Source organism: Myiozetetes cayanensis, unplaced genomic scaffold (genome assembly GCF_022539395.1).
Source record: "Myiozetetes cayanensis isolate MyiCay16 unplaced genomic scaffold, myiCay2020 scf31, whole genome shotgun sequence".
Taxonomy (NCBI): domain Eukaryota; kingdom Metazoa; phylum Chordata; class Aves; order Passeriformes; family Tyrannidae; genus Myiozetetes; species Myiozetetes cayanensis.
Window position 1 is genome coordinate 3899746 of NW_026087533.1, and position 17749 is coordinate 3917494.

The window sequence follows — 17749 nt, forward strand, 5'->3', positions numbered from 1 at the left end:
TATATTATGCAAGAAAAGCCACACACCAGTAAGCTTTGAAATTGAAGAAATGGTTATATTGTCCAGATATAGGAAATATTTAATAAATATACGTTAAAAAGTTGTTTTAAAGCATTTTAGTAAGTTTTTCTTTGTAAATAACGTCATAGAAACAGCTGGTTAAATACATCCATATTCCACTATCTTGTTTATTTGTAGCAAACACATCAGAAAAGTGACTCCACTATTACTTGTAGCAATTTTACATTTTGTCAAAAAAAAAAAATCACGACATTTAAGTGGACGTACAAGAGTAAAAAACAACAAAAAAAAATCCAAACAGTACAGAGCTGGAATTTTGAGTGCTTTCAGCTTTCCTTGATTTCTCTTTCGACATAATGGAAGGTCATGGTTTACAAAACTGGTTTTACAAAATGTTGGGAGTGTGCAGTTAAAACCCAGGCTGGCCAGGGCCCTTGCAGAGGGGACTTCACTGCCACAAATCTTCCGTGCGACCAAACTTGAAGACCAGTCCTCTGTTTAAAACAGAATAAAAGGCACAGAGTGGAACAAATCAGGCCCCTCTTATTTTAAAAAATGTGATTTCAGGGAGCAAACTGGAAGGAAGATGGGCTTACCCAAAGAAGATGAATGCATTCTGGAAAAACACAGCTATTCCTGGGTATACCACTGGTTTTTCTAACAAAAGAAAAAAAGAATCCCTGTAAATTTTTTGGGGAGTGATTTTCAAGCACATCCCATTCCTGACACCTTTTGCTAGTTTAGCATATATTGCTCTGGGAGCAGTCTTCACAAACTCAGTAATTTTGGTTCTGGGAATAAATGCTCACCCAGGGAATTATTCCCATAAAGCTGCAGCAGTTTAATTATATTTATCCAGTTCCCAGTTGAGTAAGGCCTGCTGTTTCTAGAGGGTAGTTAGATGTTTGTGACTTAGAAGTAGATAAAACCCTTCCCAATATTAATAATGCTATGGAATAGTGGTGTGTAGGGAACCAATATATTCAAACTGTGACTGCCTACAAACTGTCTAAAAACAACAGTCATTTAAAACACTTTGAACTTCCAAAACTGGGTCAGGCCTTACCTTTAACAACGTAGCCTCCAAAAAGGATCCACATGGAAGCAATGAGAGATCCAAAAGCCATCATAAAGCCGATGAACAGCCAGATCCGAGCTCCTGGAATGAGACAAGAGGGATGTTTGGTGCCTGTGGCCGAGCGTGGCCACCCTGGCTCTTGTCTCAGAGCACCTCTGGGACACAGCAGGCACACAAAGTACAGCCTGGCACAGCATTCCCAGTGGATTCCCAGATCCGTACCTGTCTGCCCCAGGCAGCCCTCGCTGTAACTGTCCCCCCGCACCTGCCCGTTGGACACCGCGTTGATCCTGAGGGAAGAAAACAGGAGAAAACAGGATAAATCCCCTCTGTTTCAAGCCTTTTATTAACTGCACAAAGTGAGTGTAGCTCTGACCAAGCCCTTACATCAGGAATGCAATGGTGGCTATAACCCCACAGGCATGGTAGGAGTGGTTGAAGTCTTCCACTTTGGGGTATTTCACAGCTGCATCTATGATTATCCACCAGCCTGTAAAAAACTAGGGGAAAAAAGAAGGAATATGGCTTAAAGTACAGACACAAACCTTTTTACAGTATCTAAGATTGCTCTAGAAAGAAAATAACATGAATATACAAAATCATTGTTACAATCTCCAACATAAAGTGATGCTATAACTAGTTTTGCTGTTGGCTGGGGAACAAGGTTGAATGCAAAGCCAGAGATTTCCCTAATCCAGCAGTTACCCTGTGAAGCTTTAGAGACACCTGGATGCAGGAAGCCAGAACAGATTTTGTTCTTCACTTTGCTGCCACGTACACGAACAATGTATCCCTGCTCTTCCTTTTCACAGAAGCGTCCAGGTTGGAAAAGCCCTCCACAGTGGTGGAGCCCAACCACTAACACAACCACATTCACCACTAACCCCTGTCCCCAAGTGCCACATCCACACATTTTTTTGAACACTTCCAGGGACAGTGACTCCACCACGGCCCAGGGCAGCCTGTTCCAACGCTTTCAGCCAAGAAATTTTCGCAGAAATCCAACCTAAACCTGCCCCGGCACAACTCGAGGCTGTTTTCCTCTCATCCTGCCACTTTGTTACCTGGAAGAGGAGCCTTCCAAGCTCTAATAATCTTTAGCTCCTGACAGCTGACTACACCTACGAGGCCCGACAGCAGGGCAAGCACAGCAGTACCAGCACTCCCGCGGCCACGGAGGCGATGGTGTTCCGCTTCTCCCCCCAGTCCACGCACTCCGAGCACCTCAAGCTCTCCAGAAATCCGGACATTTTTCAGCACTTGGAGGAACTGGAGGACAAAAAAAAAATCAAAACAAAACAAACAAAAAAGGGTGATGTTTATTTCCGAGAGGAAACCGTCGAGCGCCAGCCGTGCAGGGGAGGTTCAAGCACCACCCACGCCGCGCATCACCCACCAAAAAACCCGAGCCCCTCGGACCGCCGCATCCCCGAATCTCGCACACCGTGCAACCCCCGCATCCCCGATCCACATCCCGCCGGTCCCGCATCCCGCACCCCCTCACCCCGCGCAATCTGCGCACCCCCAACCCGCGCATCCCCCCCGCTCCCCAAACTGCGCATCCCCCCATCCAGCACCGCGACCCGCGCATCACCCCCCGCTTCCAAACCGCGCACTCCCGGTCCCGCACCCCCCCTTCAAACCGCACACCCGCTCACTGTCCACCCCCTCCATCCCCACGCGTGTCCCGCATCCCCTCACCCCGCACCCCTCGCACCGTCACGGGACGCGGAGAGGACCCCGCGCATGCGCCACGCGCGCGGTGGGAAGGGGCGTGTCCCGCGCGCGGTGGGCGGGGCGGGTACCCCGGGAGAGGCGGGGGAGGGAGAGGCGATGCCCGCGCGTGCGCCCTGCGCGCGTAGGTTACGTAAGGCGAGGGCCGTTCTGGAAGGTTCTGGGCCGGCCCTCAGTCGCTGCCGGGCGGCGGGAGCGAGCGGAGCGTCTCTCTCTCTCTCGGGGCTCTATCGCGACTCTCTGTGCGGGTGGAGCGGCGTGGCCCGGCGCTATGGGGGTGACTCACGAAGCGGGGCTCTCCCCTCAGGACCCGTGCGGGGGCAGCCCGGGCGGCTGGAGCCGGTGAGGCGGCGGAGCGGGGCGTTGGGGGAGGCAGGGACGGGAGGGGCCGTTCGCGGTCGCCGTTCGCGGTCGTTTGCGCGGGGTGTGAGGGACACGCATCGCTCAAGGGTGGTTTTGTAATTTTTTTTTTCCTTACAGGAGCGCCCAGGTGCCTCAGGACAACCAGCACCAGGGGGGGCCGGCCGCGCCCAGCGGTGAGTGCTGGGGACACAGCCCTGGGACACGGCCCTGAGGGCTCGGGGTGGGGCTGGGGGGGGCCCTATGCGGTACCCGCGATGTGTCCCATAGGTTGTAACATGCTGGGGAGGGGGATTATCGCTGGGAAGGGGCACATCGAAATTTATCTTACTGTGCCGCGTACGGCGCGGGTGACCTTGGCCCTGGCGTAGAGGTGAAGTAGTGAAACTTTAGCTGTAGTAGTATCGAGGGAGGTGGCGTCTGGCAAACCCTGACAGAACTTAAATTACAGATTCCAGTAAGGGTTTTATATTTATTTGCGAACTTTGCGTTGAGCAGCGGGTAGGAATTTTTGGCTTAAAGCAAGCTTCCTCAAGCTGTACAGTGGTTACGTAACTCAGGGCTTAAGTCCTGTGATAAGATCCTTACACTCGAGTAACCTTTGTAGCTATGAAATGGCTGCCGCTAGAGGGACAGCCATTTTAATTATTAATATATAACCACGACAAGTGTTCTGTGCGTGTCGTGTCTGGTGAGTCATTACCTGTATTTTTTGCTACCTGTGTAGAACATTTTTAATAGCAGTTTGCTGTATGCACTGCTGGGTTGTGAGGAGCTCTGTGCAGGGAGTTTTTTTAAGATGATATGGTTAATATCTTGGAGTGGCTGCTTTGTAATTTGAAGGTGCTTTTATTTCCTCCCTCTTGGAGTAAATCAGTTTGTACTGATCTGGAAGGCAAATGGTCATTTTGCATCATAGGTGCAATAGCCTGCCTTTAGAGTGAAAATAAAACACCTTGAAAATTCTGTTTGGAGGAAAAGGGTATTAAGTTGTACCTTTTACATAAAAGGAATTACACTTAAAACCTTCTCAAACCTACCTCTCTCGAAAATTCCGTACAGAATTATTCGTGGATTAAACTAAAGCTTTTTTTCCCCCTATAATTTCATATTTCAGTCTTTTGGCTGACTACAGGAAATTATGAAACAAAACTGTCATCTGTAAAACACGCTGGTAAACTGGCTGAGGACTGTTGGTGTGTTTAATTGTCCTTGAACTTTCTGCCTGTGTGTCATCGCTGTTTGTTGTTGCTGTGTAAACAGCTTGATGCCCATGAATAATTAACTTCCCCCTCCCCACCCAACAACAGGAACAGAAACTGGGCATTGCAGAACAGCAGTGAAAACAGAACCAGCTTCCGAGAGCACCTGTGTGCAGAAAACAGAAGACATGACGGGTTTCATGGATGACTTGACCCTCAGCTCTCCAAAGAAGAGAGAGACATCCGTGAGATCCAAGAGGAGCTGTGACAGGTCGTCAACAAGGTCCTCCAGCAGATCCTCGTGCAGCTCACGCTCCAGCTCCAGCAGCTCCTCTTCAGCCTCCTCGCGGAGCTGGAGCCGCTCCAGGTCGAGGTCCCGGGCCAGGAGGAACGGTTCCCGCCGGTACAGGAGATACTCGCGCTCCTACTCGCGCAGCCGGTCGCGGTCCCGCGGGTACCGGCGGTACCGGGGCAGGTACCACGCCAGGCACTACCGGAGGTACCGCCGCTCCCCGCCGCGCTACCGATCCCGCGGCAGGTCCTACTACAGAAGGTCCTACTCGAGGAGCAGGTCACGCTCCAGAGGCCGGAGATATTATGGATTTGGGCGAACCATATACCCCGAGGCGTACAGGGGCTGGAGGAGCCGGTCACGGACACGGTCCCGCAGCAGGTCACCTCTCCATCTCAGCGAGAAAGGTACTTTCTGAGACTTTAACTGTGTGAGAACATCAAAATGTATGACTTTCTTTAACCAGTCCAGTTCTGCTTTGTGTAGTTGCTTTATAGAGCATGATTGATAATGGCACTGTGGAAGAAAATCTCTGTGTGGTTATGAAAATGCTCTGAACTACTCTGTTTGTTAAATGCACATTCTTTGCACTGGAACTGAAACTAAATCTCTCAAGGTCTGATAAAATTCATCACAGTTGATGCTTACATAGATGCAGGGATATTAAACCTGCAGTTTTTAGGCTTGTATGAGTAGGTAAATGTGGATTTAAATATAACACAAGACGCTTTTTTTTTTTTCTTCCTTCCTCTTTCAGACAAGAGGGAACTCCTGGAAATTGCGAAAGCCAATGCTGCCAAAGCTCTGGGAACAGATAACATTGTCTTGCCAGCGAGCTTGAAGATCCCTGCTCCTGCCAAAGAGATAAAAAATGAAAAACAGAAACAGGAAGAACCTGGAGAGTCAGCTGAGGTAAGTATGGACTGGAGTGTTCTCACTGAAAAGGTAAACACTTCTTAAAACTTGTCTGCATGGATGTGTTCTAGTTTAACTGTGGAGTTTGTGGTTAAGAATTCAAACTCTTGAACAAAAACTGCTCTAGAAAACCTCTAGACTTTGCCTTAAGCTGGAAGCACAGTGGACCTGTGAGAGGTGGTTGATCCACTGAGCCTGTGCAGGCTGTCCAGTAGTGACAGGTGGGGAAGGAGAGGAGAATGTAGCTTGTCCTTTTGACTTGCTCTTTTAATGGGATATTGCCCATTAATCCAACTAGTTTATGTCTTTCTGACCTAAAGCAGGACTCTCCTTGCCAAACCTAGTGAATAGTGTGGGGTTTTTTGTTTTGGTTTTTTTTTTTTTTAGTTTAAATCTTTCTGCCTTTTTTTGAACTGTTAAAAGCTTTTCATGTGCAACAAACTTGTTTCCCAGAAAATCCATACGCAAGCACACAATGCATTTTACATACTTTATTTCTGTCTTATAGAAATCATGACTATGGTTCCAGACATGATGAAGAAAATCTGGTGGTAATTAAGGGACTTGTGGGCTGTAGCTGCTGTGAATTTAAGGGAGGGAGAAACTTGAGCAGCTTGAAGTGAATTTTAGCCTGGTTGTGTTGTAGTGTGTTAATCTGAGTCAACGGTAAATACGAAACCTGCACGCGAGTCAGATACTGCTGTTACAAATGGAAGTAAATTTACTGAGGGTTTTACACAAATGGTACAGGCATCCCTTTCATAAATATATGCAATATATTCCAGATGTTGAGAGAGTACAGAAGAAGAGGCCTGCATCACTTGCAGATAAGTTTATTGTCATTATCCAAAGCTCTGCAGGATGGTTGTGCAGAACTTAATTCCACTTGCTCTGTCACTGCACACTGTGACATTGATGCTGTGACTGTTTGAATCCTTATAAACTGTAACTGGGATGTGGATATCACGTCCATTCACACCTGAGCTGGCACAGCCACGTTGGTAAAAATACTGAATGCATTTCCAGTTGGGCTCAGCATTGCTCTGTTTGCATATCCAGTAGCTTTACAGCTACTTTTTGATGTAAATACCCGAAACAACTCTATACCAGAAAAGTTCATGCTCTGTAGTAACTGCCTGACCTTGCATGGGGTGACGTGTCCTCCCACTTAGGCTGTGTGTGCTCTTCTCTAGCAACCCAGAAGCGCAGCAGAAGACATGACCAAGAGTGGGATGGAGAGAGCAACCATACAGAGGAGCATTTCCTTCAGTCCTAATGTAAGTGACTTCCCACGATGCAATTCCAGCACTGCAGCCCCTCCTGCCTTAGGCTTTTCCCAGCTCTGGTTTCCAAATGAGTGATCTTGATAGTGGTAACAAAATGAATGTAATGGTTTGATAATGACTTTTCATGGAGGAGTTAGATCAGTCCTTCAGCAGCGGATTTAAAATAGGTATTTACCTCTACAACTACTAACAATGAACATCTGTACTGTGCAATACACTTGAAAGGGCTAGAACTAGATGAAACTAAGACTTAACAACTTGAACTAGTTTAAACCAGAACTTATTTCAAGTTCTATATTTTAGTAATACAAACTTAGTAACTTCCTGAATCCTCTGTCAGTTAAGTGTACGGAGTTGATACTCAATAAGCATCAGGGATTCCAAGAGCTGGAGAGAAAACATTTCTATAAATCAGTCCAGACAAATGTACTGGATTTGTGCCCCTTGAGGAGTGACAGGTTTTAATACCTCTTCTTACATGAAATTTTCTCTTTTCCAGAACACAATGGCAAAGCCAGCCCTGCAGAAGCCAGTGAGCCATGTTGTTAAGGAGCCAGTAGTTTCTCCAGCCAGAGAAGAGGACAGGAAGGGAAGTCCCTATGGGCAGTGGGTTCCTGTCAAGAAGGAGGAGAAGAAAACATTCTTAAACTTCTCACCCAAAAGCACCCTGTTCCGGGCACGCTGATGGGAGTCACTGCCTGACTGCAGCACTTCACATCCTTCAGTAGAGAGATTGCAAACTTTCTGATGGGGTTGAAGATTTGTTAATACTGAGTATTTATTTTGAGATCTTTTAATTTTTGGAATCTAAGGTTTCTCTTTCAGATAGAGAGCACACTGATCCCGAAGCCACAGGTGGGAATCTTGTGTATATTTGTAAATATTTTGTATTGCTTTATCGGACTAGAACTTGCAGGTGGGTAACTTTTTCTAAACAATAGTTGGGTAGCTGTTCTTTGGACACTTGGATTTACATTGTGTAACTGTTTACTTCAAGTGAATAAAGTTTAGTTTTGCACTGGCTTAATGTGTGAAGTGTTAGACCTGTGTTATGAGTATGTCCTGTCTGATTTAGCTTTCACTTACCTGGCTGTTACTTAAGGTGCAAGAGAAGGCAGTAGTTGCATCATTAAAGTGGATCTTTATGCTGGAATAGTTCCTGCCCAGGCTGTGCCTAGTTCAGAGCCTTGAGCACCTTCCCTGGATATCCCTCTGGAAGTGAAAGCTTGTGTAGATGTTTATGTGACTGCCGTAGGTGAAGTCACCGCCCTTGCACTGTGAGCAGCTTGTCCCTTCTGCTCCTTCTGATGCTCAAGTTACTGCAGGCTTGTGTTTTACTTGGCTTTAAAAAGCCTCTAGGGTCGCTGTGAGGCAGGAAGGGGCAGGTGCAGTGAGTGCAGGAGGGTTTGTGCTACAGGGTACAGGTTGTGCTGCCTGTGATGACTCCACGGCTCAGCCAGACCTCTGCTCCGGGAGAGGAGGATGGGAGAAGTCAACAGGCTGTTGCATGGACTTGGTGCAATGGGTTAAACCTGGGTTTTGTATAAATAAATTACAAGTGAAATAAACTGAATTTGACTACTCGTGGCTGGAAGCTTCTTTGAGGAACTATGACATGGCCGAGCCGAGGCTGGCAGTGCTCGAGGGCTCGTGTTTCTCTTGGCCCTGGGGGAGGGTGGGCAGCTCCAGCCCTGGCATGTGACAGCTGGGGAAGCTGTTTCTTCATGGGAATGTTACTTCACCTTCCTCACCTTTCATCTTGTTGATAAACTCCAGCAACTGAAGAAACAAATACCAACTCTTAAATTAGACTAAAACTGGTCTTTATTTAGAACACAAGATTGAACAAGCTGGCTCCTCCTGCAATCAAAGCTGTGTACAGCTGCAAATCACTTCTACTCCATTAAACCCACCATGGATTTCAGGAAGCAACAGCTATAATGCTTTTTATTTTTTTTAATAAAACTGCCTGTAAACCCTGCACTGCCCTTGCCCAGCCCCAGGGCTGTGCACTGTGCCCCGGGAGCTGCCTCAGACGGCCGTCCCTCTCTCCAGGTTCTGTTTGATCTCGGCCGTGTACTTCCCGTAGAACCTCTCTGCCTTCTGGTTGAACTTGGCGTTCCTCTCGTTGATGTAGTCGATGTCGGCGTCATCATTGTAGGGTCTCCTCCGGCTGTACTTCTCCCGCTTCTCGATCCTGGAAGGCAGCGATGGCACCCGTGGGGCATCCCCCCTGGGCCGGGCCTGGGCGTCCCCCTGCCCAGAGCTGCTCTGTCACCCGCCTGGCCCCGGGGGTTACTCACTGTTTCTCGAGATCCGCGACCATCCTGTCCACCCCGTCCTTGGACGGCACGTGAGTCCCGTGGAGGAGGCTGTCGGAGGTGGGGTACAGCGCTTCCCCGCTGGGAGAGGGGCAGAGGGGCAGCAGGTTACACAACCATTGACTGCTTTGGGATTTCATAGAAGCCCAGAATGGTTTGGGAGGGAAGGGACCTCAAACACCATCTTTTTCCACCTTCCACTAGCCCAGGTTGCTCCAAGCCCTGTCCAACCTGGCCTTGAGCACTTCCAGGGATGGGGCAGCCACAGCTTCCCTGGGCAACCTGTGCCAGGGCCTCCCCACCCTCGCAGAGAAGAACTTTGAAGAAATGACCCTCATTAATTACTCCCCTACCCATCAGCCCCCCAAAGCAGGGATGGCCAAGTCGATTACCAGGCCGTACTTTAATACCACGCTAAAGACTAATTAACATCACAGGGCACACGAGATCATGCATGTGCTGGAAGGATTTTAAGTCTCCAGAGTTTGCTCATGGCTTAGAAATACCACAGAACTTACTATTGCTCCTTCAGCTTCTCGTACTGCTCCAGGTCGGGTTTGATCTGCCGTGTCAGCCTCTGGTACTGGCGCAGCTGCGCCGCCGCGTAATCTGGGAACAGACGGTGCCAGGGTGAGGGGCTTTACCCCATGGCCCAGTTCTCACCCGAAATACCATCACAGGTGTCCACTGCAAACACAGCTGCCTGGTTAAGCTGTTACCTGAAAAGCCCAGGTCGGGATTTTTCTTCTTCTTTTTCCTCTCCCACCTCTCGGCGTCCTCGGCGCTGATCTCCAGCAGCTTGACCCGCTCGTAGTCCTCTCCTCTCGCTGCACACTCCTGACACAGCACAAGGAACACTTCAGTCTCAACAGGGAGCCAGTGGCCAAGCCTAAAACTTGGCTGCAGCTCCCTCTGGTGCAGGACAATAATTTAGACAATCAGTAGCTTAATTAGGACGTGGATTTTGGGAGGGCAACATCAGCGTAAGCTCCCAAGACTGATGAGCCACCATGAAGTGCCACTGCAGGCACCTGGGCTGTGGCTCCACGGGGTCATGGGGAGCTGTAATTATGTATTTACCTTCTTCTTTTCCTGCACCTTCAGCTCCCACTCCAGCCGAGCTTTTTTAGCTTCCCAGTTTGGTGGCAATTTAAGTCTTTTGTCTTCCTCCACCACCTCCTGGCTGTTCAGCTTGCAAGCCTCGTACTGGGAACGAAACAGGGCATCACCTGAGCACAGGAACAACAAAACCAGAACCCTGGGGGGGTGAAGGGGGCCCTGTTGGGACGGGGCCTGGCCACTGCTTCCTGAAAGCACCCTGTAAACCAGAATCACAGGGCAGCTGGGGTTGGAAGGGTCCTCTGGAGATCACCCAGTCCAAGGCAGGGTCACCTGGAGCAGGTGACACGGGAATGTGTCCAGGTGGGTCTGGAATGTCTGCAGAGAAGGAGACTCCACACCCTCCCTGGGCAGCTGTTCCGGGCTCTGCCACCTCCACAGAAAGAAGTTCTGCCTCGTGCTGAGGTGGACTTTGTGGTGTTTAGTTTATGGCCACTGCTCCTTGTCCTGTCACTGGGAGCCACTGGGAAGAACCTGGGACCATCCTCTGACATCCCTTGGAGATGTTGGCATGGATTTATGGATCTCCTCTCAACCTTCCCTCCTCCTGACTGACCATGCCCAGCTCCCGCGGTGTCTCCTCATCCCAGGGATGCTCCAGACCCCAAATCACCTCCGCGGCCTCCCCTGGCCCCTCCCCACCAGCTCCTCCTCTTTCCTGCACCGAGGAGCCCAGAACTGCACACGAACAACCGCAGGGGGGGGCTCCGGGACCGACCCGTACCCGCTTCATGTGGAGCTCCCGGAACCGGCGCAGCCGCTCCTCCCGCCGCTGCTCCGCCGCCGCCGCCGCCGCCGCGCTGGGGCCCGCCTCCTCCTCCTCCGAGGAGCTCTGAAACAACGCGCACTCAGCCCCGGGATGGAGCCGGACCCTCCCCCGTCCCTCCCCGCCCGGTGCCGCCCCGTCCCCCTCTCACCCCTCCGTCGCCATCGGGGACCCCCAAACTGCTCAGCGACGACACGGCCGCCGCCATCGCCGCCCGCCCGCGCTTCCGCCTCCCCGCTTCCGGCTTCCGGCGCGCCCCGCAGGGCGCCCCCCAGCGGGCCGGAGGTGTCGCCGCCAGCCCTCCGGATCTTCGGCTCATCCCGGTGTTTTCGGGATCGTCCCGAGGATCCCAGAGCCACGGGAATAACTGAGGTTGGAAAAGAGCTCATGATCAAACATCCCTGAGGTCATGATCACCCGCTTGTCACCCAGGCCGGGGCGCTGAGTGCCACGGACGCCTCCAGGGGTGGGGACTCCACCACCCCCTGGGCAGCCCCTTCCATTCCTGACCGCCCTTTCCAGGGAGAAATTCCTGCCGATGTCCAACCTGAGCCTCCCCTGGCACATCTGGAGGCCGTTCCCTCTCCTCCTGTCCCTTGTTCCCTGGGAGCAGAGCCCGATTTCCCCCCAGGCTCCCCGCTCCTGTCGGGGAGTTGCAGAGAGCAGAGAACAATTTCGCTGCAGCTTCTGGGAAGGGAAAGTCAAAATTTCCATCACATCGCTGCAGTGGCCGGGATCTTCCAGCCATAAAAACAAACAAATGTAGACTTACTATAAACGTTTATCGGTAACATTGATATATAAACAAACATAAAACGAGTCTGTGTGTAAGGTCTCTGTATCTGTACAGCAAAGGCAGAAGGGCTCGGGACTTCTGTTTTTCTTTGAAGCAAGGCTTCAAAACCTGCAGGTTTGCGAGTGCTGATGATCAGATGGTTTTTAAGTCAGCTGTGGCTCGTGACTTCCCAGCAGAGGGAATCGCAGCCCAAGCGATTGAGGGGCTGTGGCCGTGGCAGGCGGCCCTGGCAAACCCAACCCCGTCTCTGTTCCCTTTTAACTTCACTTTCTTCTGCTGCCAAGCTCTGATGCATGCTGAGTGATTAAAAATATCAAATACAGCCTTACCCAGCGAGGAGTCAAGTCAAGGAGGGGGGAAAGAAAGAAACCCAGCGCCGGAAAACAGAGCAGAGGAAAGAACGGGGGGCAGAAGGTTTTTGTAAGGTCCTATTGGCAATGTCCTGAGGAAAAGGAGAGCATTGTACCCATGTGGTTTGGGGTTTTTGGGTGTCTCCCCCTCACCTGCTCTCTCCACATCCTTGCTGAGAGAGTTCCATGCACTGGAACTGCCACCACCCTGGGGACAGGGGCCACTGGTGCTGGAATTCTGAAGAAGATTCCAGGGAAGGGGTTGATGTTGCTGCACAGTGAATTGGACAGTGTTTTTGTGCTGTCAAAATCCCAGATATGTGCTTCATCCCTCTGGAGCTCCCGGCCCCTGTGCCATGAGGTTGGAGTTTTGGGAGCAGGGAGAGATGCTGGCCTGGCTCTCAGGTGCATGAAATAAAGCACCAGCTCCCTCTGCAGGTCCCACCTGCGGTCCCTTGGCTGGCTTTTATTTTCTGGAGTCTCCAGACCGTCTCCTGTGCCACCCACACACCCTGTGTCTGCTCCAGGCACAGCTCAGCAGCAGGGAGGGCAGCAGGGTGGGCTCGGGGCTGCCCCAGGGATCTGCTCTGCCCAGTGACACCAGGGTGGCAGGGGGGCCCTCAACTGCCTCGCCCTCCCTACCCTTTCATTCAATCAGGAGAAGCTGGATGGGGTTTATGGTTTGTCAGTGCCGAGTCCCGAGCTCGGTGGAGCCTCTTTCCCCCTCTCAGAGCTGTAACGCAGCTGGAAAACAAACCCAGGAGGTTTCCCTGCCTTCTGGGGGTTTGCTGCTGGCTCTGATGCCAGCTCAGGAAGCTCAGTTCCTGGGGCAGGTGCTGAGTGTCTCCCTGGCTCTGTGGCACAGCTGTGAATCCCAACCTGGCCTGAAAAGAGCAGGGAATTCTCCCAAATCCTTGTGCCAAGGAGCAGGGGCTGGTCCTGCGCGGGCTGACAGTGAGTACATGCAGATCTGCTCTCGTTGTCACTTACAGTTAATTTATTTTTAGATTAAAAAATGTTTTTATTTCTCAGGCACACAGAGTTGGCACCGCTTTTTTTTGGGTCGGAGCTGACTCCATTGTCTTCTCCAGTTATGCCTCCCCTGCAGTGCCGAAATGAGAAATTCCAGTTCCATATTGTACAGGGGCCGGGAGCTCGGAGGAACTGACTCATCTCGGTTATATTTGTCCCTTTTCAAAGGGGAAGGTCCTGGTCGAGGGGTGGGGGGGTGGGGAGCAGCACTGGTTATCTCCCACCCCCTGCAGCAAAGTGCTGCTATCAGGGATCTGCAGGGCTGAGGCAGAGGGGTCCTGGCAGGGTGCAGCTCCTCAGGCTGCTCCAGCCGTGGGGCAGAGGGGAAGGGAGGGGTTGGGGACGTTTCTCAGAAAAACAGTGGTGTTTCCAGCGTGACAGAGGCCACGGTGCATTCACAGGATGGGCCAAGTGCCTGCAGGTGAATCCCAGCCCCTGGGGACGTTTCCCACCGCGAGGGACGGTGATTTGAACACGCAGTGCCACGGCCTGGGCGTGCAATGCTACAGTTTGAGTGTGCAGTGCCGTGGTGGGGTGTGTAGTTCCACAGTTTGAGTGTGCAGTGCCGTGATTTGGGTGTGAAAGTGCCACGATCCAGACCTGCAGTGCCGTGATTTGGGTGTGCAGTGCCGTGATTTGGGTGTGCAGTGCCATGATTTGGGTGTGAAAGTGCCACGATCTAGACCTGCAGTGCCACAACCTGGACCTGCACCATGGTGGGGTCAGAGCTGTGTCCCTGCAGGTCCCTGGGCCATAGTGGGTGATATTGGTGGCCCTGCAGGTCCCTGAGCTCTGGTGGGTCAGAGCTGTGTCCCTGCAGGTCCCTGGGCCATAGTGGGTGATATTGGTGGCCCTGCAGGTCCCTGAGCTCTGGTGGGTCAGAACTGTGTCCCCGCAGGTCCCTGGGCCATAGTGGGTGATATTGGTGGCTCTGCAGGTCTCTGAGCTCTGGTGGGTCAGAGCTGTGTCCCCGCAGGTCCCTGGGCCACGCTGGGCCGCGGTCACAGGACCTGCGACCCCACAGGTCCCTGTGCTGGAGCAGGTGCTGCCGGAGCAGCAGGAGGGCCCAGGACATCCATCCCTCCTCCTCTCATTCCCTCGGTGGATGTCACATCATGGCTCTCTCCCACGTGTCCCCAGCGGTGCCATCCCTCGGGAGCGGCCACGCGGGCCCCTGGCGTGCCGGGGGGATGCGCGCGCGTGCCGGGGGGATGCGATAAGGCCCCGGAATGCCGCGGTGGGTGCGTGAGTGCAGCTCTCCTGCCTGCTCCCAGCAGCTGCGGGAGCCGCTTCCACTTCCTGCCCGTCCCTGCCTGCGCTCCGTGCTGTTGAGCAGCTGCCTCGCTCCATCCTGGTTCGTGATGAAAGGTGCTTTAGGAGCGGAAGAAAGCCGTGACGGCCGGGGGGGAATCACGCGCAAGGCAGGGCTGGAGGCAAGGCGAGGCCCCAGCCCCTGGGGTGGGTGGGTGGGTGGTGGTGGTGGTGGCAGGGGGGATGGATGTTCTCAGCTGGGCCCTTCCCCACCCCTGATTTTCGGGTGGCACATCCAGGGTGGGTTTGCTGTGCTCCTGCCGGGCTGGCTCGCTGCAGCGCCATCCCGGCGGCGTGGAATCAGAGAGCCATGGAGTGGTTTGGGTTGGAAGGGAACCTTTGGGTTGGAAAACCATCTCTTTCCACTCCCACCACCTCTCACTATCCTAGGTGGCTCCAAGCCCCGTCCAGCCTGGCCTTGGGCACTTCCAGGGATCCAGGGGCAGCCACAGCTTCTCTGGGCAACCTGTGCCAGGGCCTCCCCACCCTCACAGGGAAGAATGCATCCCTAATATCTAGTATAAATCTCTCCTCTTCTGCTTGGAAACCATTCCCCCCTGGAGCTCCCATTTCCCACATCGGGGGGATCTCACACCCATGGGAAAATCCCCTTTGTCACTGGGATGAAAACTGGGGGCAGGAAAAGAGGCAGGACCAGGGGTGCCCACAAGGCTGGGAGCCCTGGGGCTGTGTCTGGTGAGGTGCTGGGATTGACCACTCTGGGAAGTCCTTTGCAAGGCAGAAGCTCTGATTTGGGCAAAGAAGAGAAGAAAACCAGTCCAGCAACTTGGGATCAAACCAAACCAAACTTGCAGTAAGAATATTAATTCACCAAAATGGGAGACACAGTAGTGTATTGGAAGGTCAACCAGAGTGAATTTACTTACTGAGGCAGATCTTGCTGTGTGTAGCTGTTAAAAAATGGAGAAATTTGGAGAGAGGGGAAGTGGTTTGGTTTTTAGGTAGAAGAGAAGCTGGTTTTCTTTCAGGCCGGTTCCTTTCAATCACAGACTCCTGTTTGTGTCCTGTTGGGTTGCAATTATAATCTTTCAGATCAGACACATAATCATTGGGCTGGAGAGCAAAAAGTACCTGGGTAATGTGCTTAACAGAAATTAACCTGGTTACGTTCGGACTCCATTGAAAATGAGAAAGTGCTGATGGTCAAAATCAATTCCTCCCCAGCCAAATTACTGCAGGGCTGGCTTAGGGTTTCAGCTAAATGCTCAACCCTCAACAATGAGCCAGATTGGATTGAATTAGGCTCCTGATCACACAGTTCAGATGATGGCAACGGTTTGTCTTTAATGCCAGCAGTGAGCCGGTGGGCAAAATGGAAAATCCACCCTCTTTTCTCCCTGGGATTGCACAGGGAGTCCCACTTGGGGTCCATCGTGGTGGCCAAAATGGAATATCCACCCTGTTTTCCCCCTGGGACCGTGTGGAGGGTCCTGCTGGATGTCCCTGGTGCCGGCCAAACGAGGGGCTGCCTCGCCCAAGCCTTCCCTGTCCATGTTCCATCCCATCAGTCCGGGATGGTAGCTGGAATTGGGATGATGGGCTGGGAGGTGTGGGGCAGGATGGTTTGGGATCCACGGCCCTAAGTGCTGATAAACCCTGCTGAAAAACAAAATTTCGGAGACCCTAAGTGCCTGGAGAGCGGGGCAGCTCCCCACAGAGCCCGTCAGCTCCCGCCTGGTTACATCTTTTCCCTTAAAAGCCGGAACCTCGCGGAGTTTCCTGGATGAGAGCACCTCAGTCATTACTGTGCATTGGAAATGAAGCAGATTTACAGTACAAGATCACAGGAACAGGGTGGAGGGAGCAGCAGGACAGCGGCCTGGGGCACTTGCCTCTGCCTTTGCCCCCTCTCCAGGCTCCAACTGGGAATGTCGTGGCTCATGTGCCACCCTGGAGCATCACCTGCCGGCACAGCCACCCTTGTGCCACGGTGCAGGGCCGTGCTGGGAGGTGCCAGCCTGGTTCTCCCTCATCCCTCGTGGGATGGGGATGCCTTTGAGCTCCCCAAACCCAGCAGCAGCAGGGATTGAGAGCTGGGGGTGGCCACTTCCCCAGGGGAAGGTGACAAGTGGCAATTAATTAGCTGCCCATAAAGGGGAGGGAGGGAGCCTGTGGTCCCGCTGTCACAATTAGGAGGGAGAAGGAGGCTGGAGGAAGGGAGGGACACTATGACCTGGGCATTGTGGAGAGGGACAATCCTGCTGTCCATCCTGCCATGAACCTACAGCACCACAGGAGAGCCAGGGGGCTGCCCTGGACACTGGGGGTTTGCTCCCTGCCTGCTGTGGGACACAGGGCTTGGGCACGGCCGTACCAGTGGGTGCTCCCCAGGGATGTGCCGGGATGGAGCCATCCCTGGCAGGCAGAAGGGCAGGGGGTGGCTGAGGGGAGCAGCCTCTCCCGGTGCAGAGGGAGGATAACGTAACGTTTCCCCCCGATCAATGGAGATTTGGGTTCGGGAGTTATTAGCCCGGTGTCATAAACTATCTCAAAACCACAAAAGTAAAATAATAAATCTCCCTGTTTACCTCCTGTGCGTTGTTTTTAAGTGCCCAGGTCCCTCCAGGCAGCAGTTCGATATTGCATTGGCCGAATGTGAACACAAATCACGGAGACAAAGCCGGATTTGGGGGAATGTTAGTCAGTCTTTGCTGTTTTCCAGCACTTGGCCGTGTGCAGGGAAGCTCCCACGGGCTTGTTGGGCACCACAGGCAAGTGCCAACCTCGTGGAGAGTGGTGAAGGGCTGGAGCTGAGTGGAGATGCTGCCGTGGCTCCTGGGGACACGTCCCTGTCCCACACGGGCCCCATCAAACATTTTGGATGTGTGGAAAACACAACTTAACCATCCTTAATATTGAAAGGCAGCTGGTGCTGGTAAAGCAGCAGATCTCACTCCTGAGCTGGGGTTCACCTGCAGTGCTGGGGGGACAGGGCCCAGCTCCCCCCAGTGCTCCCACTGCTCCCAGTGCAATCCCAGACGTGCTGGGGATCCAAGGGGCATCCATGCCAGCAGTGGGGCTGTGCCTCCCTCATCCCCTCTGTTCAGTTCTCCCATGATCCTGGAGGTGTTGGGGTGTCCCCTGACAACCCCCCAGCCTCCCTTCCCCTCCCTCCAGCCGCAGGTTTTCTTTTTCAAAGATGCTT

General features: G+C 52.6%; 3 protein-coding genes across 6 annotated transcripts; 1 reads left to right on the forward strand and 2 right to left on the reverse strand.

Annotated features, from left to right (window-relative positions):
- Window positions 1-29: 29 nt before the first annotated feature.
- On the reverse strand, window positions 30-2912 carry TMEM50A (transmembrane protein 50A). 3 transcript variants are annotated; one of them, XM_050326575.1, is made up of 7 exons: window positions 2817-2912; window positions 2257-2368; window positions 1487-1599; window positions 1322-1389; window positions 1088-1180; window positions 618-678; window positions 30-515 (listed from the first exon to the last, which is right to left on the reverse strand). In XM_050326575.1, the coding sequence occupies exons 2-7, from the start codon at window positions 2347-2349 to the stop codon at window positions 470-472; spliced, it is 474 nt and encodes a 157-aa protein (XP_050182532.1). In that variant the 5' UTR covers window positions 2350-2368; window positions 2817-2912; the 3' UTR covers window positions 30-469. The 3 variants fall into 3 exon arrangements, with proteins under 3 accessions (XP_050182532.1, XP_050182533.1, XP_050182534.1); XM_050326576.1 differs by having other exon boundaries at window positions 2801-2850; XM_050326577.1 differs by having other exon boundaries at window positions 2808-2831.
- Window positions 2913-2996: 84 nt separating this feature from the next.
- Window positions 2997-7911, forward strand: RSRP1 (arginine and serine rich protein 1). Of its 2 annotated transcripts, none has more exons than XR_007630158.1 (6): window positions 2997-3175; window positions 3314-3369; window positions 4504-5094; window positions 5445-5599; window positions 6388-6879; window positions 7388-7452. XR_007630158.1 is itself a non-coding variant. In XM_050326568.1 (6 exons), exons 1-6 carry the CDS (start codon window positions 3105-3107, stop codon window positions 7571-7573), a joined length of 1143 nt encoding a protein of 380 aa, XP_050182525.1. In that variant the 5' UTR covers window positions 3010-3104; the 3' UTR covers window positions 7574-7911. The 2 variants fall into 2 exon arrangements, 1 of the variants encoding a protein (XP_050182525.1); XM_050326568.1 differs by having other exon boundaries at window positions 3010-3175; window positions 6796-6879; window positions 7388-7911.
- Window positions 7912-8694: 783 nt separating this feature from the next.
- On the reverse strand, window positions 8695-11323 carry SYF2 (SYF2 pre-mRNA splicing factor). Its single transcript, XM_050326573.1, has 7 exons — window positions 11246-11323; window positions 11053-11160; window positions 10290-10415; window positions 9929-10046; window positions 9728-9818; window positions 9192-9290; window positions 8695-9085 (listed from the first exon to the last, which is right to left on the reverse strand). Exons 1-7 carry the CDS (start codon window positions 11300-11302, stop codon window positions 8920-8922), a joined length of 765 nt encoding a protein of 254 aa, XP_050182530.1. The 5' UTR covers window positions 11303-11323; the 3' UTR covers window positions 8695-8919.
- Between the last annotated feature and the right edge of the window lie 6426 nt (window positions 11324-17749).